The following is a 20,189-nucleotide window of genomic DNA, read 5'->3' on the forward strand; positions in this document are numbered from 1 at the left end:
ACTGGCGTAGAGGAGGACCTTCCACCCCCCGCATCTAAAGATCTGGTCACATCCAATGTCCAGACTCCTGACTTAACGTGAACATCGTAAACAGAGTGTGTATGCTGAATAGTGTTGGTGTGTCTCTAACCCCCCTTGGCTGGTAAATCTTCTAGTTGACCCGCAGACCTTACATTCCTCAGCCAGGACAAACTGACTCCCCATCCTGTCGGACTCGTGTCTGCCTGCTTGGCAGATCCTGCTTACCCCCTTACTTAACTCTTAAATCAAGACAAGACAGCAAACCCCCAACTAAGCCCATGAAAATAACTTTTGATTATCAATTGTCACCTTCTAAACCCGTGATGATGTTCCACTGACTCACAGCTGGTGGCAGCAACACACCAGGAGAAGAAAAGAGGAAGACGAGCGCAGAGCAGCAAACATGGACGCAAACTATTTAGGATTTAAAGAATTTATAAATTCAGCTTTGCAGATATTTCCTGGTGAAGGAAAGACATTAAAAACGTGACGCAAAGATGCATTTTGGCAAGAAAAAACTTCATGGTAACATTTTTACATGAAAGCAATAATCCATTGATTACACACAATATATCACACACACAAGAGACTAAGCGAATAACCTTAAATATACCGTATAATACTGCATACGGTTCAATTTACAATGACTAAATACACATTGCCTATTTATCTGCATGCATGTACGGTATTTATTGAACATAATTCTGTTCAGCAGGTTTTATTTTGTTTTTACCAAATAATCAATATATGATGATATTAAAATAAAGACACTGATGAAAAAAAATCGTTTCACATATTTGTCACAGTTGAAGAGATGAGTCCTTTTTTTGTCTGAAAAATAAAATAAAAATATATAACAGAAGCACCCTGCATCACGCAGCTTAAATCTCACCAATCAGGTGAAGCCTTAAAAGTCTAAATGTAATAATGTAGGAAATGATCAGATTAAAAGTGACATGAAGAATCAAACCAGGAACCAAAGCTGAAGCTTCCTGCAGGACAACAACATATTTATTACTTTTTCTAAGTTGACCTTCAATATAAAAGATATAATTAAAATATCTCCAACTGTGATGCTAAAAAAAGCTGCTTGTGTGTGATGCTTAGTAACATTTAATCATTGATTTTTAATCTCTCCAATGACACGTTTGTGTGGAGGAGAATCTTTCAGCATTAAAGCAGATCACATGAAATAAAACACAGAAAGCTTCAATAACGCTGCAAACTACCAGCAGAATTTGGGGATTTGGGAAAACCTTCCTCTTTAATTGTCAATCTTCTCCACCAAGTCGTAGCCGGTCTACGGATCAGTCGGTTCAGCGACAGACGGCACGGAGCTGTTGGAGGGACCTGAAGCGCCTGCTGGGCTCATGTTCTTCTGTGGTGGTGATTTCACATTCTGATCTTTCCAATTTTTCCTATAGTCCTGCAGGATAAATCACATACGTAAGAAAAGGTTACTTGCTACTTCTTTGTAAAGGAGCTATTTTCCACGTGGGGAATCATCTCCTGATGATTAACAGTCACTGATTTAATTACTTCTGTCTCTTTGTCTTAAAAATAATGAGTCTGTTTTTCTAAAATGCACTAAACTGCTACAAAACACATATACGGTCTCTTTTCACAAAGAGTTCAGATGAATCTCTCGGGGTAGAAAGCACATCACACTGCAGCATGAGCCATAAATAAAGCAGCTAGAACTTTAACACCATGTAGAGTTGGTTCCTCTTTCACACTGTAAATGATACTTGTTCTGTGTCTCTGGACTTGTTCTCTGTGTAAAAGGAGCTTTTTAAAACAAGTAAGAAGCAGAAAACCATCGGCTCAGGAGGAAAGTGGCTAACTGGTGTGAGCCAAGACGTGGAAGCAGATGAGGGTCACGTGACCACGTAGTGGACGTCATGTGACTACCAACATGTGGCCTCATTTAAATCACATTGTTTCAGTATTTCAGACACCAGCGTGGGATTTGATCTCCGCACAACGAGTTTTTAAGGTTTTGACATGTTGCTGTTGGGCGAAGTGGGAAAATGTGGATGACGGACAGAGACACAAACAAACAACACGTGCACAGCAGGAAGAAACACGGCTGAAGAGGACTAATGGCCACAAGAGACCCGGTTTGGATCCACGGACCATCAGGTTCCTCCCAGCGAATCTGAGCACAAGCAGCAGGTGTGTGCACGTAGCAGGTGTGTGCACGTAGCAGGAGTGTGCACGTAGCAGGTGTGTGCACGCAGCAGGTGTGTGCACGTAGCAGCACGAAGCCACCTGGAAAACCTGGAAACAACCTTGGCACAAGGTTTGGATTCTTATACATTTCTTAAATTTGTTTAAAACAAACACGTAATGCTTACCTTAGCAAGTGCTACCTGAGCAACTTGATATCCCTCTAGTGAACCTGCAGGTCAGTGATGGAAGAAGAACAAACAGCCCTTTAAATATCTGAACTGTTGTACATTTACTTTACTTGAGCTGCAGATAAAGTGACTCCATCTTTTGGGTGGTGTCTAATTTACTCCATCCTCAAACAGAAGCACATGTTGACGTGTTGGATTTGATGTGTTGGGATGTTTGTATCAAAACAGCAAATCATGACAATCCCAGTGAGATAAAAAGCACCTTTTGGTAAAATATCACATGTATATTTTAACAGACGTGTTTCCTGATCTGATGCAGTAAAAGACGTCCTGTGTTGTACAGATTGTTCAGCGCTCGGAGGCAAACTGTGATTTGTGATATTGGGCTATTTAACCAAACAGGTGGGTACATAGTTATGGAGGACTTGGAGACATTGAGTTTCTATGTAGAGGAAACAAAGAGGATTTTACAGATGTTGAGATTATTTGTTGGAACGTTTACTTGGACTTACTGATTAATCTCTTTCGATATATATAAAGCCAGACGATTGGAACCACGACTATGAGGAGAACGACAACGAGAACGCAAACAGCAATCACCCAGCCACGGTGAGAGGGAGAATCTGTAAAACAGAACAAGAACCAGATCAGAAGAGTCTTCCTGGTTTAAATGACGCAGCACAGCTGAGAATGTGTCACATGTTCACAGCCTGATGTGCTTCTGACGGACTGAAGTTTGGATTGTGAAAACATCTTTAACGTGATCTATAGTAAGAAATCATTTAATTCCTCCAATTAAAGCAGAATTTAGTGATGACATTTATAGTCATGAATGGTTGAAACTATAAAGCCTAGTTTATGCTTCTGCGTTTTCAGAGCGACGCTAGACCCCCTCGCGTGTCCCTTGCGTGTCTTTTCACACCTCCTTGCGTCCTTGCGTGTGTCGACCCATTTTTCTACGCTTGCGTCGAAAGCGACGCAGCCTCCCGCAGCGCACCAGGCTGCGATTGGTCCGCTAACTACGTCCTTTAAGGAGTCTCACATTTCCGCTTTCATAGCACAACACCAACATTATTAAAACGAAGAATGTTTACGAGAGAAACGGATCAGATTGAAGAACTTTTGAGGGAAGAAACGTGTAAATATGGCCGCTTATACAAGCCGTCATTGGCGGGTTGTAGAAGCGGGTTGGATTCACGGAGGGAGATCACTGAGAGGAACAAAGTTGTGGAGGAAAATACGGGACAAATGTGTCCGCGATGAAAAGCAGCAGTGTGGATGCACGGGGCAATAAAGTCTATGATAAATAAATAAACAGATAAATAAATAGACGTGACTCTCTAGGTCGTCTTCAACAAAACCACATTACTCCACCTGTTGTTCTGGCGGTGAATCGCTCTGCAACACACGCAGGACTTTTAGATCAAGCGTTCATGAATTGAAACGAGTGCGTCGACGCAACGACGCAGAAGAATGCGCCGGCCTTAAGGTGTGTTTTGTTAAAGGGGCAGAGGGGTCATTATTATCATGAAGTCGTCTCCTCTTTCAGTCTTACCAGTACCTGGGTAGCAAAGTTGTTCAGCAGGAATCAAGTCGTGGGTCCTGTGAACCTGGTTGTTATGGTTACAGATGATCACGTTGTTCAACAGGTGGACCTGGAGAGAAGCCCCAGAGGTCGTGACCTGTGATCGCTCTCCTCCCTCCTGACTGCAGACTCGTTTAGAACATCTGAAAGTGCTGCTGATGTGAGAGTTGAGAGTCCTGCAGGTCACATGGAGGTCACATGACTCTGAGCTGCTGGAGTCCACTCGGTCCACGATCAGTTTAACTGGAGACACTGGTCCTGAGGGGGGGGGAGGTTTCTGTGAAGAGTTTATGAAACATGACGGCAGAAACTATCAGTGAAATGTTTACAGACTCACCTTGAACTGTGACCTTGTATTCAGATACTAGTTTGTCTCCAGTATCTGTTGCTGCTTCAGCAGAATAAACTCCACTGTCGACCTCTTGTACATTCTTCAATCTCATAGAGAATTTTTCAAACTCAACCCTTCCAGTGAAACTGCCATAGACTTCTGATTTTGTACTTTGAACAATTCTTACTAAAGTGACTGTTTCATTGATTTTCCAGTCAACAAATAAAACCCCCTCAGGAGGATCAGCATGAAGCTTGAGGAGCAGATCACGTCCCTTCAGCACAAACACAGGAGTCACAATGGTTCCTGTAAAAACAGTAGACACATGATACAATAAACATCACACACAATATGTGATGAATCATTCACTGCTGAATGTTCCTCCATCACTACACTTTATTTATTACACATTGAACCAGCGGTTCACCTTCAGCTCATCACTGCTTAACATGAAGTGACAGAAGTCTCTTCAAATGTCTCACGTCGTCTCTTCCTGAGGACACAGAGAAGCTTAACAGCAGAAACTAAACCCACTGAGAGCAAGTTGCTGCTCAAAGTTCTTCTTCTTGACGTGACAAAGTATTTCCATTCTGTCTCTTTGTCCTCTGTCCCTCCGTCTCACCACACTAATGTCCCCCAGCATCAGCTACACTGAACATGGACGACTTTAGAAAATAAGACGTCCACAGACTGAACGCTGAAGGAGTTAAACTCTGAGAGGAGTAAAGGTCAACATTTGTCTTGGAGGGAAAGAAGCGTTCAGCCCGTTTCAACAAGTGGTGAGAAAGTGTCTAAAAGCACCTGAATGTTTCCTCTGAATCACACACGTCTTCTGTTGGGACACTTAGAATATTCACTGAATACAACGTGGAGATTACGGAAGATTTTTAAATGAAAATAGTAAACTAATACTGAGACTATTTCCTGCCTCTGAGCTCAGTACAAGAAGAACAACACGAATCCTGATTAACCACAAAGAAACACAGAAAGATTCAAAAATACATTTTTAACCCAACTTCTATTGTAGAAATAGTGCTGCGGTATAAAAGCTTTGACCCAAAATATATAAATCAAGTTCTCACCTTGTGCTTCACATAATGTGAGCAGAGAAGCAAAGAGAAGAACGACGCACGACCTCATTGTGCAGAATGGAAGCTGGACGATGAAACCAGGAAGTGAAGAAAGTTTCACTTCCTGTTTCTCCGGTTTGACTCACGAGGAAACAAAAGGAAACAAAAAAACACAAAAGTAAAGAGTGAAAGAAAAGAGTTTTTATGGATCCAGATCCGCTTGAGGACGCTTCTCTGGCGGATTGTGCGTTGCGGATGAAGGGTGGAGGTGAACTAAAGGGTGGAGGTGAACTAAAGGGTGGGGTCGCTTCTCTCGGAGGGTAAATGGAGGCGAGCTGGGTGGAACCAGCTGGACTAGTTGGTTCAGATCAGATAACGAGAATAGAAGCAACGACTCGTGAAGAGAAATAGAAACACGAGTTTCTCTCAATCCGCTGTGCGACAAAATGCGATAAGAAGCTGAAGGTGGAGGCCAGAGGAAGGTGGTGCTGAGCCAAAGCACCGAAGCTGGTGGAGGATTATTTGAAGGAAAACGAGCAGAAAGTTCAAAACTAAGACATAAAGAAGAAAAACATCATATCCGACTCAAGAATGTCGCTGGTCTTCTTTGGAGGAATCCAGGAGCGATTTGCACGAAAACGAGTTGAGATCAAAAGTGAACAATGTTGCTACAAAATGTCCGGAGAAGTTACTGGAAACGGGTCGATTCTTCTTCTTCTTCTGCTTCTTCTTCTTCTTCTTCCTCTTCTGCTCATATTTAATGGCGGACTGCAACCAACGTTTAGGTGCATGCCGCCACCTACTGTACTGGAGTGTATAGTCATGTCATTTAAACTCTACTCCACATCCCTGAGTCTTTTAAAAAGGTAATTCGAGCCTTCCTTGTAGTTCTTATTCCTTCTCCTTCTGATTCCAGTATCCCTACCAGATCCACTCTCTCCCTGCCTCCTGAACCTTATATTTAGGCACCTGCCTTTCCACTTCATTCAATTTACAGTTCAGTATTACATGTTCAGCATTTTCTTTAACCCCACAGTTTTCACAGTTCTCACTATTCCTTTTCCCCATTAAAAGCAATGTGCCATCCAGCCCTGTGTGATCCACTCTCAGTCTTGCCGTTGCAATTTCCTCACGCCTGGTATTTTCCATGTAGTTCTTTATGCTGACACTTTTTTGTATTTTATAGTATCTCCCACCTTTCCTGTCTTCCTCCCATCGTTTCTGCCATATTTGAAGACCTTTCCTTTTAACCACTGCTTTACCTTCGTCTTTTCTTGGTGGGATTGTAATTATAATTGCTTTAAGCAGTGCCTCTCTGGTCAGTCTATCTGCCATCTCGTTCCCTTTAACTTCCTCATGTGCTGGTACCCAACAAAACTGAATCTCTATGCCACCCTGATGCAATATAAATAAGCTGTCAAAAAGTTCTATTAGTAGATCTTCTCTTATTGATGTTAATGACTGCATACTTTTGATTACGGCCAAAGAGTCTGTGCACAGCACCACCCTATCAGGTCGAACCTCTTCTACCCACTGTAGTGCAATAATGACTGCTACTATTTCTGCTGTGTACACTGATAACCGGTCAGATAGTCTTTTAGAGATATGGATTTTAAATTCTGGTGTATATATTACATTATATTCCAACTCCCACACATTCCTGTTTATTCTTAGGTCTGTATAAATCTTTAAGTAATTATAGTAACTGTTTCTTATGTAGATGTTTGTTTTGACTCCTATATTTCCTCCATTCTCCATTCCCTTTTCTTTTCCAATATATTAATATCAACCTTTACTTCTGGAAAGAGCCATGGTGGAATTCTACTGACTGGGTTGGCCATGGTGAAATTTATGGCTTCCATTTCATATTCCCTCTCTCTCATTTCTCATCCAAACCCGAACCCCTGAAACTTTGTATACTCTCAACATTCCTGTATTGTTTCTTTTGCTGGGTTTTCTTTCCCACTTCCTTTCAATCTAATCCAATACGGCAGCGCTTCCCAAACTCAAGAATGCCCACTTTGAAATCTGAAAATCTTTCGCGGCCCAAACCTTTAATCACAACTCTGATCAACACATAATGATTAAATGACAAGAATTTAACCAAAATCAAACATCCGCGAGCAAAAGTTGGTCTCCGCGAGGTATTTGCTCGCTTGCGAAACGTGAACTTCGTTGCTCGCGAGGAGAATCTCTGCTCGCGCTCGAAGGAGTTTTCTACGCGCTCGCTGTGGTTCTGTTTGACAGGTGGAGACGGTGCGTTCAGGGTCCGATCGATGCCGTGAGGGGCGTCCGCTCCCGCCGCCCCCCTCGCCATCCACGCCTTAAATATTCGGCTGCTTTTAGAATAAATTATGTTCCCCCGTTAAGATGGTTCAGCTACTGTAGAGAAAAGGGCGCCGTCTCTTGCTCTTTAATCTCATTAAATGCTCGGAGAGAACGACAGCTTTGTTTCTCCGACGCGCCCTGAAAGCAGCTCCGTATCTCACGCGCTTGAGCGCCGCTCAGCATCTCGTCGTCGTAGACGAGCTTTGGCGTGTTTGGCAGAGTGTACAACCAGTATGGATCTACCGATTAACCAATTGATCCATATATATGAGGCGCTCCGGATTATAAAGCACTGTCGTTTTTTGAGAAAATTAAAGTCTTTTAATTGCGCCTTGGAGTGCGGAAAATGCGGTATATTTACTTTAATACCACAAGAGGGCGCCCTGTTTGTTGAACGACAGGCGGACGAGAGCAGCCTTATTGTTTTATTAATCTGTCCGTTTAAATTGTTTGTGCTTCATCAACTAATGTTTCACATAACTAATGTGCCGCATCATGAATATTTTTATATTAATTTCAAACGTTTAAAAATTAAAAAACTATTTATTTATTGTAAATGACCTCTCGCGGCCCACACTTTGGGAATCGCTGCAATACGCCATCGCCATCTTAATTCTAAATCTCTCCAGCTCACTGGGCGGTTTCTTAGATACTGTTTCCCCAGCTTTAGAAAAAAGGCGCTCACGCGACACGATGAGGCAGGAATGCTCATAAGATTACGTGCTAATACAAATAGATGTGGGTACACATGTTTGTGTTTGACCCAATATTTTAGCGGGTCTTCACTCCGTGGAATGTTTGATTCAGCCAAATATCGGGTGGTCTCCACAATAAAAATAAACACCCATAATTCCACAATACAAATGACACTTTGCCTGCCTATTGCCAACCGTGCTAGAGGAAATCAAATTGAAGTGCTCCCACATCTCGGAGCGACCTCTCTCTGCCACAGGTTCCATTGGAAATTTGCTCTTCGCTACGACTACAACAACACTGACTTTGACTGTTGTAGGGGCCATTATGTGTTGTTGTTGGCAAAGTATATTTTGTTTGTTAGACTGTATTTATATTGACACTTTGGACACTAGGTGGCGGTGATTAGGTGCACCTGGGTGTACATAAGGGACGTAGGTGACAGGAAGCGAGGGACAGGTAGGGGAGCACCAGACAGTTCTCACCAGACCACGAAGACAGACCACCATCAATAGGAGCACGTTCAACCGGTATGTTCATCTGTTTATACAATTGCCTGCAATAAATTACAAACCTCAACCACAATCATCGCTGGAAAATCTTTTGTGTGTCTGCGTCGAAACATCACTCCCACCTGTGCCTGATGGCAAAGAACAACAAGAAGCCAGCTAAAGGGGCAGCAAACCTAAGATTGCCACTACAAAAGTGAGAACTGCGCTCTATGAGTGAAAATTGAGCCGGTGAAGGTATTGGAGCTGGATAAGGATTGCCAGGGCAGACGCGGCCGGCCCAATCCACGGAAGATTGACGCCACCTGTGCGAGCTGATGGAAGGAGATTGGAAACTCCAAACAACAAGGAGCCACGGAGGAGGTACGTGCAACACTAAGCTTTATTGGAAAAGCTATAGGACCAGAAACCGCAACACTGAATCTCGTTGACTCTCACTACAATATCAGCCGCACGACGCATTCTGCCTTCAGTGCGGTTTACTGGATCACAAACAAATATGTCCTTAGTCAAGTCTGACATTCGGTCACAAGATGGCAATGTTGCATTGGATTCTGAAAAAGGAAAAAGGGTTACTAGACACACTGATAAAGGTTTGGAAATGTTCATTGAAAACTGTCAGAAAGCAAGAAACTTGAAATGTAAGCAAGCTAAGAAGTCAATAGAGTTTCAGAAAGAGCTCATGAAATCAAAAGGGAATGCAAATGAAGTGCAATCTAACTTGGTTACATTAATCAACCTCTGTAATGATGCCAAAAGAAGTCATGGGTCATTGGTGAAGTTACCATTGCCTGAAAATGAACTTGAAAAGCAAAATCACTGGTTTCAACAAAAAATTACAATTTTTGATGGTTTTATACATGATGTAAATGTGTGGTTTTCAGAGGTTGGATGGCATACAACGCATACCATTGCTGAAAATATAATCACAGATGACATTGGACCGGATGACAGTATTTCTAATGTGTCAAAACCCAAATCAAGCCACAAATCAAGTTCTTATCACGTGCATCTTCAACATCCTCTGCTCGCATTAAAGCTCATGCAGAAAAGGCTGCTCTCATGGAACGGATCGCCGCTCTGCAGAAAACGCATGACCTGGAGGCTCAGGAATAACAACTGAAAAGGCAGGAAGAACTGAAAAGGAAGAAAGAACAACTGGAACTAGAGACTGAACTGGCAGCAACCGATGCAAAAATCAATGTATTTGAATCAAGAAATAGCTCAAGAGTGTCAGACGGAATGAACTCTTATTTGGAAAAAGGAACTGTTCAAAGGAAAAGGTCAGTCAAAGAGAATCCACATGCAAACACCTATTTTCCCGATCAAGTGCAACAAAGACTGAATGTGCGGACAGGAACAGCTTTTGCTTTTCCTAGAGCAATATACCAAAGGGTATCCAAAGGATTTAGTCCACAGCTGTCAACATTTGTCTTCGGCTGAGGGCTATAAAAGAGCAAAAGAACTGCTTAAAGAACATTTTGGTAGCGAACATAAGATTGCTACAGCATACATGGACAAAGCATTTGCCTGGCCAGCGATCAAGCCAGAGGACGTGAAAGCATTGCAAGCGTTTACATTATTCCTGAGGAGTTGTTGCAATGCAATGGAACAGCTCACCTATATGGAGGAGTTGAACGTCGCTTCCAGTATGAAGACCATTCTTCTGAAACTGCCTTACAAGCTCAGAGACAAGTGGAGGAATAGGGCATGTCAGCTCCAGGAACAACATGGACGTCGAGCTAGTTTCTCTGACTTCTTAGACTTCATGGAGAGACAAGTGAAGATCTTGTCGGATCCACTTTTTGGAAACATCCAGGATGCTAAGACAACTACATCCGTCAAAACCTATGTCACAGCAAGAGAGAGGTCGAGACCAAGAGGAAGCAGTTTTGCAACTACTGCAACACCTGTGGAAATGCCAATACAAGAAAAAATGACAAGTGGAATGAAAAATGTATCCGTCACCAACCCTCAAAATTCCTGTTTGTTCTGTGAGAGAGATGGTCACGCGTTGGTGCGGTGTCCACAAATCAGGAAAAAGATGCACAGGGAAAAAATTGACTTCTTAAAGAAAAGGGGAGTCTGTTTTGGCTGTTTGAAGGTAGGACACATGAGCAAAGACTGCGATAGTCGTTTGACTTGTGACATCTGCAACAAAAATCATCCTGAAATACTTCACATTGAACAAAGAGACACAGGAAGGAAAACAGAATTGGATGGAAAATCAATTGGGAGCAATGCTGTTCTCTCACCTCATACATGTGGGCATATTGGGGCCGGTGAAGAAGCCTGTCTCTTCTCTATTGTGCCAGTACAAGTAAAGACGCCCAAGGGAGACACTGTGTTGCAGACGTATGCGTTTTTGGACCATGGAAGCTCAGCCACCTTCTGCACAGAAAGCCTGATGAGAAGACTGAATGTAACAGGGCAAAAGACTAGTATTCTTTTACGTACAATGAACCAAGTGAAACCTGTGACTAGTCATCATATCCCAGGTTTAGAGATATCAAGTCTGGACAAAACTGATTTCATATGTATTTACACCAATGCCAATGTATTTACACATAAGATCATGCCTGTTTCCAAGCTCAACATTCCCAGACAAGAAGACCTGATGCAATGGCCTTACTTGAAGGACGTCAAGATTCATAAAATAGATTCTGGCATTGACCTGCTCATAGGCACAAGTGCTTCTAAGGCATTGGAACCTTGGGAGATGGTCAATAGCCAAGCCAATGGACCATACGCTGTGAGGACCCTATTGGGGTGGGTCATATATGGTCCTTTAAGAGGAGACAACAGCAGGGATGAGAATGGCTGCCCTGCTGCTGCTGTCAACCGACTGTTCATCGTGAACTTAGAGGAGCTACTGGTTAAAAAATACAATCACGACTACAATGAAGAAAGCAGCAAGGAAACAGAGGAAATGTCCAGAGAAGAAATAAAATTCCTGGATATCGTGAATCACTCATCAAAAATTACAGATGGTCACTATTGCATAGACTTACCTTTCAAGCAAGAAAATCCCCGCATGCCAAGCAACCGATGCATAGCAGAGCAACGCATCCAAAGCCTGAAACGCAAGTTTGTTAAAAAGGAGATGTTTCGCGAAGAATATACAACTTTTCTCAAAGAAATGGTCAACAACGGCTATGCGGAAAGAATACCAGAGGATCAACGGAATCGTACTGATGGGGAAACTCTGGTACATCCCACATCACGGGGTGTATCACCCGAGGAAAGGAACCTTGAGAATGGTCTTTGACTGCGGTGCTGGCTTCAAAGGAACATCGCTCAATGAACAATTGCTACAGGGTCCAGATCTTACCAACTCATTTATAGGAGTACTCCTCAGATTCAGACAAGAGCATGTTGCCCTGATGGCTGACATCAAAGCAATGTTTCACCAGGTCAAAGTGTCAGACAACCATATTGACTACTTGCGATTCCTATGGTGGCCTGATGGTGACGTGCAGCAGGATCTCGTCGAATATCGGATGAAAGTACACCTCTTTGGAGCAGTGTCATCGCCGAGTAGTGCAAAATTTGCACAACTAAGAAAGACAGCTGAAGATAACCAAACTCACTTTCCAGCAGACGTTATAGACACTGTAAAAAACAACTTTTACGTAGATGATTGTTTGAAATGTCCACAGAACAGGGCGCTGTTCTTATGGTAAGACCCCTGACCACTCTCTGCCAGAAGGGAGGATTCATACTGTCTAAGTGGATCAGCAACAGCCGTAAGGTATTGGCATCCATTCCACAAGAAAACCGAACCAAGGAAATAAAAGAGTTGGACTTGGACAACCTGCCGACGGAAAGAGCACTAGGATTGCACTGGTGCGTTGAGACAGACGTGTTCACGTTCAGAATGACTGCACCCTCATGAGCATACACCAGGCGCGGCATCCTGTCCGTGGTTGGCTCTGTATACGACCCTTTGGGATTCCTGGCGCCATTTGTTCTGCCAGCCAAACTGATTATGCAGGAACTCTGTAGAAAACACCTTGGATGGGATGAAAACATACCCCAAACCATTTCTCAACAATGGACACAATGGCTGACAGATCTAAACAACATGACAGAGTTAAAAGTGGACCGTTGTATGAAGCCCACAAACTTTGGTCAAATTGGACATGCACAGTTACACCACTTTTCAGACGCCTGCGAAAATGGATATGTTACGGTTTCATATCTTCGACTGGAAAACAACGAAAAGGAGGTGCACATTGCCTTCATGATAGGGAAAGCAAGAGTAGCACCATTAAAGCAAGTAACGATTCCCAGATTGGAGCTCACTGCTGCAGTTCTAGCTGTCAAAGTGAATATAACGCTTTGGAGAGAATTACAGCTTCAGCTGAACAAATCCACCTTCTGGACGGATAGCACAACAGTGCTGAAATACATCACCAACGAAACAAAACGTTTCCGAACCTTCGTAGCAAATAGAATCTCCTTCGTAAGGGACGCTACCGACGTGTCACAATGGAGATATGTCAGCACAAAGGAAAATCCGGCAGATGAAGCCTCTAGAGGACTAACGGAAAAGCGCTTCTTAAGCTGCAGGAGATGGATCAAAGGACCAGAGTTTCTCTATCAACCAGAAAAAGAATGACAGAAACCTTTTTTGGAAACCACAATCTCTGTCAATGATCCAGAAGTCAAGCAAGACATCACAAGTAACCTCATTGTGAAAGGTCCATTGAACCCCACCAGCTCTTTGAGGAGTTATTTCTCTTCCTGGAAAAGTCTAATGACAGCTGTAGCGTGGCTACTTAAAGTAAAAACAACTCTCTTACTGCGGAATAGAAAAAGAAAGGAGATCCAGACCGCTGTGAGTATTTTAAAAGACAAGGCCAGCCAACTAAAGGAAATGCACGCATTTAAAGCAACACTCCAAAGACAGTGTTTAAATCCCGAGGACCTGATGCATGCAGAACGTGCTGTTATCTCTTTCAGTCAAAGGCACAGCTTTGAAGAGGAACTATCCACACTAGGGGCTGGTAAAAATGGCGTTAAAAGAAGCAGTCATCTGTACAAGCTGGACCCGGTGTTGGACGATGGACGTCTGAGAGTCGGTGGTCGCCTGAGTAGACTAGCGATGCCTGAAGAGGCCAAGCACCCAGTGATTCTCTCGAAAGACCTGCACGTATCCACACTATTGCTACGACATATCCACAAACAAATTGGCCATGGGGGAAGAAATCATATGCTGTCCAGACTCCGTAAAAAGTACTGGATTATCAAAGCTAACTCTGCAGCAAGAAGGATCATAACAAACTGTGTTGTGTGCAAACAACTGTGGGGAAGAGTTGGAGAACAGAAAATGGCAGACTTACCTCTGGAAAGGATTCTACCAGACAAGCCTCCATTTACAGATGTAGGAGTAGACTACTTCGGCCCTATAGCGATCAAAAGAGGACGAAGTCTTGTTAAAAGATATGGCGTAATCTTCACCTGCATGGCAAGCAGGGCAGTGCATCTCGAAGTTGCATATACTCTTGACACAGACTCCTGCATCCATACACTACGTAGATTTATTTGTCGGCGAGGTCAAGTGCAGTCTTTAAGATCCGACAACGCAACAAACTTTGTTGGAGCTGAAAGAGCTCCTTCTGTTGAAAACCATGCCGATACTACCACCTGGACTCTTCGTAAGAGAGGACTTGTATCTAAGGCGCAGATGGAGACAAGTACAATACATGGCAAATCTCTTCTGGAAAAGGTGGACACAGGAGTACTTACCATTAATTCAAGAACGACAGCGGTGGTCAAAGATAAAAAGGAACTTCGCCCCAGGTGACATAGTTGTGGTGGTCGACTCCACTGCACCACGAGGCTCCTGGTTAATGGGTAGAATACTGGAGACGAAAGCAGATGCTATTCTACCCAAGGCCTTGTGCGTACCGTCCGACTTCAGACAAAAAACAACATATTGGAAAGACCAATAACGAAGATATGTCTGATTAAAGAAACTGAGATTTAGTAAGGCCTGGTGGTAAGGACCAGATACCACCAGGTGCCAAGTTTTGGAGCCCCGGCTCCAAAAATGACTACTTCAAAAGAAGACTGAAGAATCACTGAAGAGGATTAATTGCCAACACATTCCCTTATTAGTTTTTGGTAATTGTTATAAAAGACAATTAGGGGCCGGTGTGTAGGAGCCATTATGTGTTGTTGTTGGCAAAGTATATTTTGTTTGTTAGACTGTATTTATATTGACACTTTGGACACTAGGTGGCGGTGATTAGGTGCACCTGGGTGTACATAAGGGACGTAGGTGACAGGAAGCGAGGGACAGGTAGGGGAGCACCAGACAGTTTTCACCAGACCACGAAGACAGACCACCATCAATAGGAGCACGTTCAACCGGTATGTTCATCTGTTTATACAATTGCCTGCAATAAATAACAAACCTCAACCACAATCATCGCTGGAAAATCTTTTGTGTGTCTGCGTCGAAACATCACTCCCACCTGTGCCTGATGGCAAAGAACAATAACGAGCCAGCTAAAGGGGCAGCAAACCTAAGATTGCCAGCACGTATCAAACAGACAAGCCCGAACCCTGTTTCCAGCCCATTTGAATCAAATCGAAGCGGTCACGTGACTGTGTGCCGGACCGAAGCTTCGGACGTCACTGATCACGTGATCAGCAGCGAACGAACCGAACACCGAAACATTTGCTTCGTCGTGCACTGGTTCATGTTTCGACACAGGCTTCGAAGCAGGAGGGTCGGAGGTAACAACACTAGTGATTAGACGTACTGGGAGATTCGCTGCCTCCACACAGACGCTCGCCCCACCCTCACTGTGCTTAGGGGCAAGTGCACAGATTATTCCGTGATAAGCTGTCAGCCAAATTAGAATAGTTTTACGGTGTTTGTTTTTACTGATGTACTAATAAATTATTGTTTTGTACCACAATATGATCTCTGTTCCTTAAGTAAAACGAACCTGTATTGTTCAGTCCGGCTCGAGGACTTCCCCCTCTTATGATGAAGAAAAGACCCTGGTGTTATTCCAGTAGTTAGAAGTAAAACAGCCCCCCCCCCCACTTGGTGTCACAGCAGGTTCCTCTTTCTTTGACACGTTCTCTGTTGTCACGGAACATTTCAAATATGGACCTATAGAGGAAGTGTTTGTCTTTGCGAGTGCATTGAGCTACCAAGATAAGTTAAAGGTGTTAAACTGAAGCAAAACGTCAACTAACACACACAGTACAGCACTTTATATTCATACAGTGTATTGACACAAATTATTGACATAATAATGTTTGGTCCTTTTTATTCTCTCAAATGTTGGTTTTGTTCCAGGGAGCAGAGATGAAAAGCTTCCTCTATGACACACTCACATGATATGAATAAGGCCTTTAAAGTGGAGCAGGTGAGGTACTTTGTGGCGTGGTGCTCGTCCTCTGGCTCACGTCCACTTGCTGTGTGCAAAAACCCAGGTGCTGGTAGTCGACTTTGGATGTAGATGATTATCTTTGGCACCACAAGATTAAAAAAACACCGACGCACAAACATCTTGATTATCAGATGACTCAGAACAACATGTGACTATGTGAAAGAACACAGACTCTCTGTCGTACTAAAGTGGAACAATAGTATAATAATAGTTTTTCCAACAAATAGAAGTAGATTTCTGAAAACATTGAGGGGAAGTTAATATGAATCTTATAAAGTTTGTTTTAGACTTTTTGAAGTGTAAAAAAAAATCAGCTTCCTGACTTAAATGACAAAATAATAATTCCTTTTTGCAAAAAATGCATTTTTATTTTCAACACTAAGAATTAAAGCCAAAGAATCAGAACAATTTAAGAGATTAGAAAAACGGTACCAAAATCTTATTAGGATGCTAAAATAAATGTTATAATAAGAAGCCTTAACAATACAAACACAATAAAAGTTGAAACCCTTTTGTTAACAACATTTTCTTCTAATATAAACACATAAAGAAGCAGAAAAGGATCGAAGCTAGTAAACAATCACACAAGCTTTACTCGTGTTACTCCCTCAGTCTGCAGTCTGTGGAGATATATACTGTACTGAATATATTCTAAATACTGAATATATATTTAGAATATATATTCTAAATACTTAGAATATACATTCTAAATACTGAATGTATTTAGAATATATATTTAGAATATATATTCTAAATACATTCATGGCTTCTTTGATTAAAGCTTGAGGAAAAATAGTTTGGGTGAAAGAAAGTCCACAGGTTTTCATTTTTTGAAATTGCAAAAACATTTTCATGTAAAGAAAAACTTTAAAACATTTGTTCCACCTCTTTAAATGTTTCACTGAGGACGAGAGACATTTGAAGAGACGTCTTGCAACCATTGAGAGGTGATGATGAGCTGAAGGTGAACCGCTGGTTCAATGTGTAATAAATAAAGTGTAGTGATGGAGGAACATTCAGCAGTGAATGATTCATCACATATTGTGTGTGTGATGTTTATTGTATCATGTGTCTACTGTTTTTACAGGAACCATTGTGACTCCTGTGTTTGTGCTGAAGGGACGTGATTTGCTCCTCAAGCTTCATGCTGATCCTCCTGAGGGGGTTTCATATGTTGACTGGAAAATCAATAAAATAGTCAAATTAAAGTTTGTAATAGTACAACAGATACGGTTATCATGTTTAGGTACACAGGACGGAAGCCTTTTATCATTAAAAGCCACCCCCCCCCCCTCCTCCTCTTCCCTCCGCGCTCCAGTTTGTCCAGTAAGGTGAATTAGTGTTGCACCGTAACACACCGTATAATACTGCACACGGTTCAATTTACAATCATGATAAATACTAATTGCATATGTGTCTGCATGTACAGTATTTACTTGTACATAATTCTGTTCAGCAGGTTTTGTTTTGGGTGGAAACTTAGAACTTGTTAAAGCTTCATACTGATCTTGTTTCAGTGATTAAAAGGTCTCGTGTTCCTCTCTGGTTTACTGTGAGTTTTTACCAAAGAATCAATATGTGATGTTATTATAGTAAAGACACTTGATACACTGAATAATGACTAAATACGTTATGGAAAAATAAAACATTTAATGCCAATCAAGCTTGTTTTCCTCTGTTGTTATTCATCACAGTTTTGATTTGATTACTTTTTTTTCTCCAAGTAAAAATACTTAACAGAAGCATCATGCAGCTTAAATCTCAGCTTAAAAGTCTAAATGTAATAATGTAGGAAATGATCAGATGAAAAGTGACATGAAGAATCAAACCAGGAACCAAAGCTGAAGCTTCCTGCAGGACAAAAACATGTTTATTACTTTTTCTACATTGATCTCAAATGTAAAATATCTAATTACTAAGACCTTGAATTGTGATGCTAAAAAAAGGTACTTTTAAACGTGTGTGATGCTTAGTAACATTTAATCATTGTTTTTAATCTCTCCAATGACACGTTTGTGTGGATGAGAATCTTTCAGCATTAAAGCAGATCACATGAACTAAAACACAGAAAGCTTCAATAACTCTGCAAACTTCCAGCAGAATTCCAGGATTTGGGGAAACATTCCTCTTTAATCGTTGAAGGACCTGCCGGGTTTCTTCACCTCGGCGTAGAGGCTCTCTGACTGATTCCTGCCTGTCGCCGCGGCTGCCTGAGGAGATCGAGCGTGAAACTTCACCGAGCTGTAGGTGACGTCGTTTGTTGGGTTCTGAGGTGCAGATGTTTCGTCCTGCAGGATGAATCACATACGTAAGAAAAGGTTACTTGCTACTTCTTAATGGTGCTATTTTCCTCGTGGGGAATCACCTCCTGACGATTAACAGTCACTGATTTAAATACTTCGCTCTCTGTGGACAAACCTGGAAACAACCTTGACACAAAGTTTTGATTCTAAAATAATTTCTGAAATTTGCCTGTTTCTTCAAATCCGGAGGGTGATGTTAAAAGTCGTAACGCTTACCTGAGCAGCTTCATAAATGACATTATCGACGCTCCTTCTTGAACCTGCAGGTCAGTGATGGAAGAAGAACAAACAGCCCTTTAAAGATCTGAACTGTTGTACATTTACTTTACTTGAGCTGCAGATAAAGTGACTCCATCTTTTGGGTGGTGTCTAATTTACCGATTCTTCTCCTTCGATCATTATAAAGCCAGACGGATAGAACCACAATTAGGATGAGAGTGAGAGCAGCAGTGCAACTAGCAATCACCCAGACAAGGTGAGAGGGAGGATCTGTAAAACAGAACAAGAACCAGATCAGAAGAGTCTTCCTGGTTTCTCAGCACAACTGAGAATGTGTCACATGTTCACAGGCTGATGTGCTTCTGACGGACTTTGTTACGTGATCTAAAGTATATAGAAATCGTTTAATTTCTTCAATTAACACAGAGAATTTAGTTCTACTGCCATTTATAGTCAATAATGGTTGAAACTATATGGTGTTTTTTCGGGGGGGGAAGAGGGTGCATTAATATCAGGAAGTCGTCTCCTCTTTCAGTCTTACCAGCATGGACGTCGCAAAGGTGTTCAGTTGTTTTAAAGTCGTGGGTCCTGTGAACCTTGTTGTTATGGTTACAGATGATCAGGTTGTTCAACAGGTGGACCTGGAGAGAAGCCCCAGAGGTCGTGACCTCTAATCGCTCTCCTCCCTCCTGACTGCAGACTCGTTTAGAACATCTGAAAGTGCTGCTGATGTTTGAGTTGTGAGTCCTGCAGGTCACATGGAGGTCACATGACTCTGAGCTGCTGGAGTCCACTCGGTCCACGATCAGTACAACTGGAGACACTGGTCCTGAGGGGGGGGGAGGTTTCTGTGAAGAGTTTATGAAACATGGCGGCAGAAACTATCAGTGAAATGTTTACAGACTCACCTTGAACTGTGACCTCGTATTCAGTCAGTAGTTTGTTTCCTTGAAGTGTTCGTACTTCAGCAGAATAAACTCCACTGTCGACCTCTTGTACATTCTTCAATGTCACAGAGAATTTATTCTCAGGAAACTCAAACCCTCCAGTGGAATTACGAAGGACAGTTTCTTCTCCACTAGGTTTAAATCTTACTAAATCGACTGTTTTATTGATTTTCCAGTCAACACATAAAACCCCCTCAGGAGGATCAGCATGAAGCTTGAGGAGCAGATCACGTCCCTTCAGCACAAACACAGGAGTCACAATGGTTCCTGTAAAAACAGTAGACACATGATACAATAAACATCACACACACAATATGTGATGAATCATTCACTGCTGAATGTTCCTCCATCACTACACTTTATTTATTACACATTGAACCAGCGGTTCACCTTCAGCTCATCACTGCT

At 42.3% G+C, this 20,189-nt stretch overlaps 2 protein-coding genes and 2 long non-coding RNA genes across 6 annotated transcripts in view; 2 read left to right on the forward strand and 2 right to left on the reverse strand.

Annotated features, from left to right (window-relative positions):
* The window catches only part of LOC144405555 (uncharacterized), a 26,940-nt gene extending 21,420 nt beyond the window's left edge, over nt 1–5,520 (reverse strand). Inside the window, exons 1-3 of one of the 2 annotated variants that reach the window (XM_078099819.1) lie at nt 5,380–5,520; nt 4,304–4,603; nt 3,937–4,224 (exon numbers count right to left, since the gene is read on the reverse strand). In XM_078099819.1, coding sequence (XP_077955945.1) covers nt 3,937–4,224; nt 4,304–4,603; nt 5,380–5,437 — 646 coding nt within the window. In that variant the 5' untranslated portion in view covers nt 5,438–5,520. The other variant, XM_078099820.1, reaches the window with a different exon arrangement.
* LOC120815120 (uncharacterized) overlaps nt 1–20,189 on the reverse strand; it is a 106,929-nt gene that overhangs the window by 40,214 nt on the left and 46,526 nt on the right. Inside the window, exons 4-8 of the mRNA XM_078099818.1 lie at nt 19,743–20,048; nt 19,376–19,663; nt 18,994–19,104; nt 18,832–18,875; nt 18,550–18,600 (exon numbers count right to left, since the gene is read on the reverse strand). Coding sequence (XP_077955944.1) covers nt 18,550–18,600; nt 18,832–18,875; nt 18,994–19,104; nt 19,376–19,663; nt 19,743–20,048 — 800 coding nt within the window. The remainder of the gene's footprint in view (nt 1–18,549; nt 18,601–18,831; nt 18,876–18,993; nt 19,105–19,375; nt 19,664–19,742; nt 20,049–20,189) is intronic.
* Nucleotides 325–2,360, forward strand: LOC144405558 (uncharacterized). Of its 2 annotated transcripts, none has more exons than XR_013467206.1 (2): nt 325–2,213; nt 2,248–2,360. It is a non-coding gene; the product is annotated as an uncharacterized LOC144405558 (long non-coding RNA). The 2 variants fall into 2 exon arrangements; XR_013467207.1 differs by having other exon boundaries at nt 2,265–2,360.
* The window catches only part of LOC144405559 (uncharacterized), a 61,300-nt gene continuing 46,642 nt past the window's right edge, over nt 5,532–20,189 (forward strand). The window contains exon 1 of the long non-coding RNA XR_013467209.1: nt 5,532–5,653. This is a non-coding gene — a long non-coding RNA (uncharacterized LOC144405559). The remainder of the gene's footprint in view (nt 5,654–20,189) is intronic.

This window comes from Gasterosteus aculeatus, chromosome 3, assembly GCF_964276395.1.
Source record: "Gasterosteus aculeatus chromosome 3, fGasAcu3.hap1.1, whole genome shotgun sequence".
NCBI classification, from domain to species: domain Eukaryota; kingdom Metazoa; phylum Chordata; class Actinopteri; order Perciformes; family Gasterosteidae; genus Gasterosteus; species Gasterosteus aculeatus.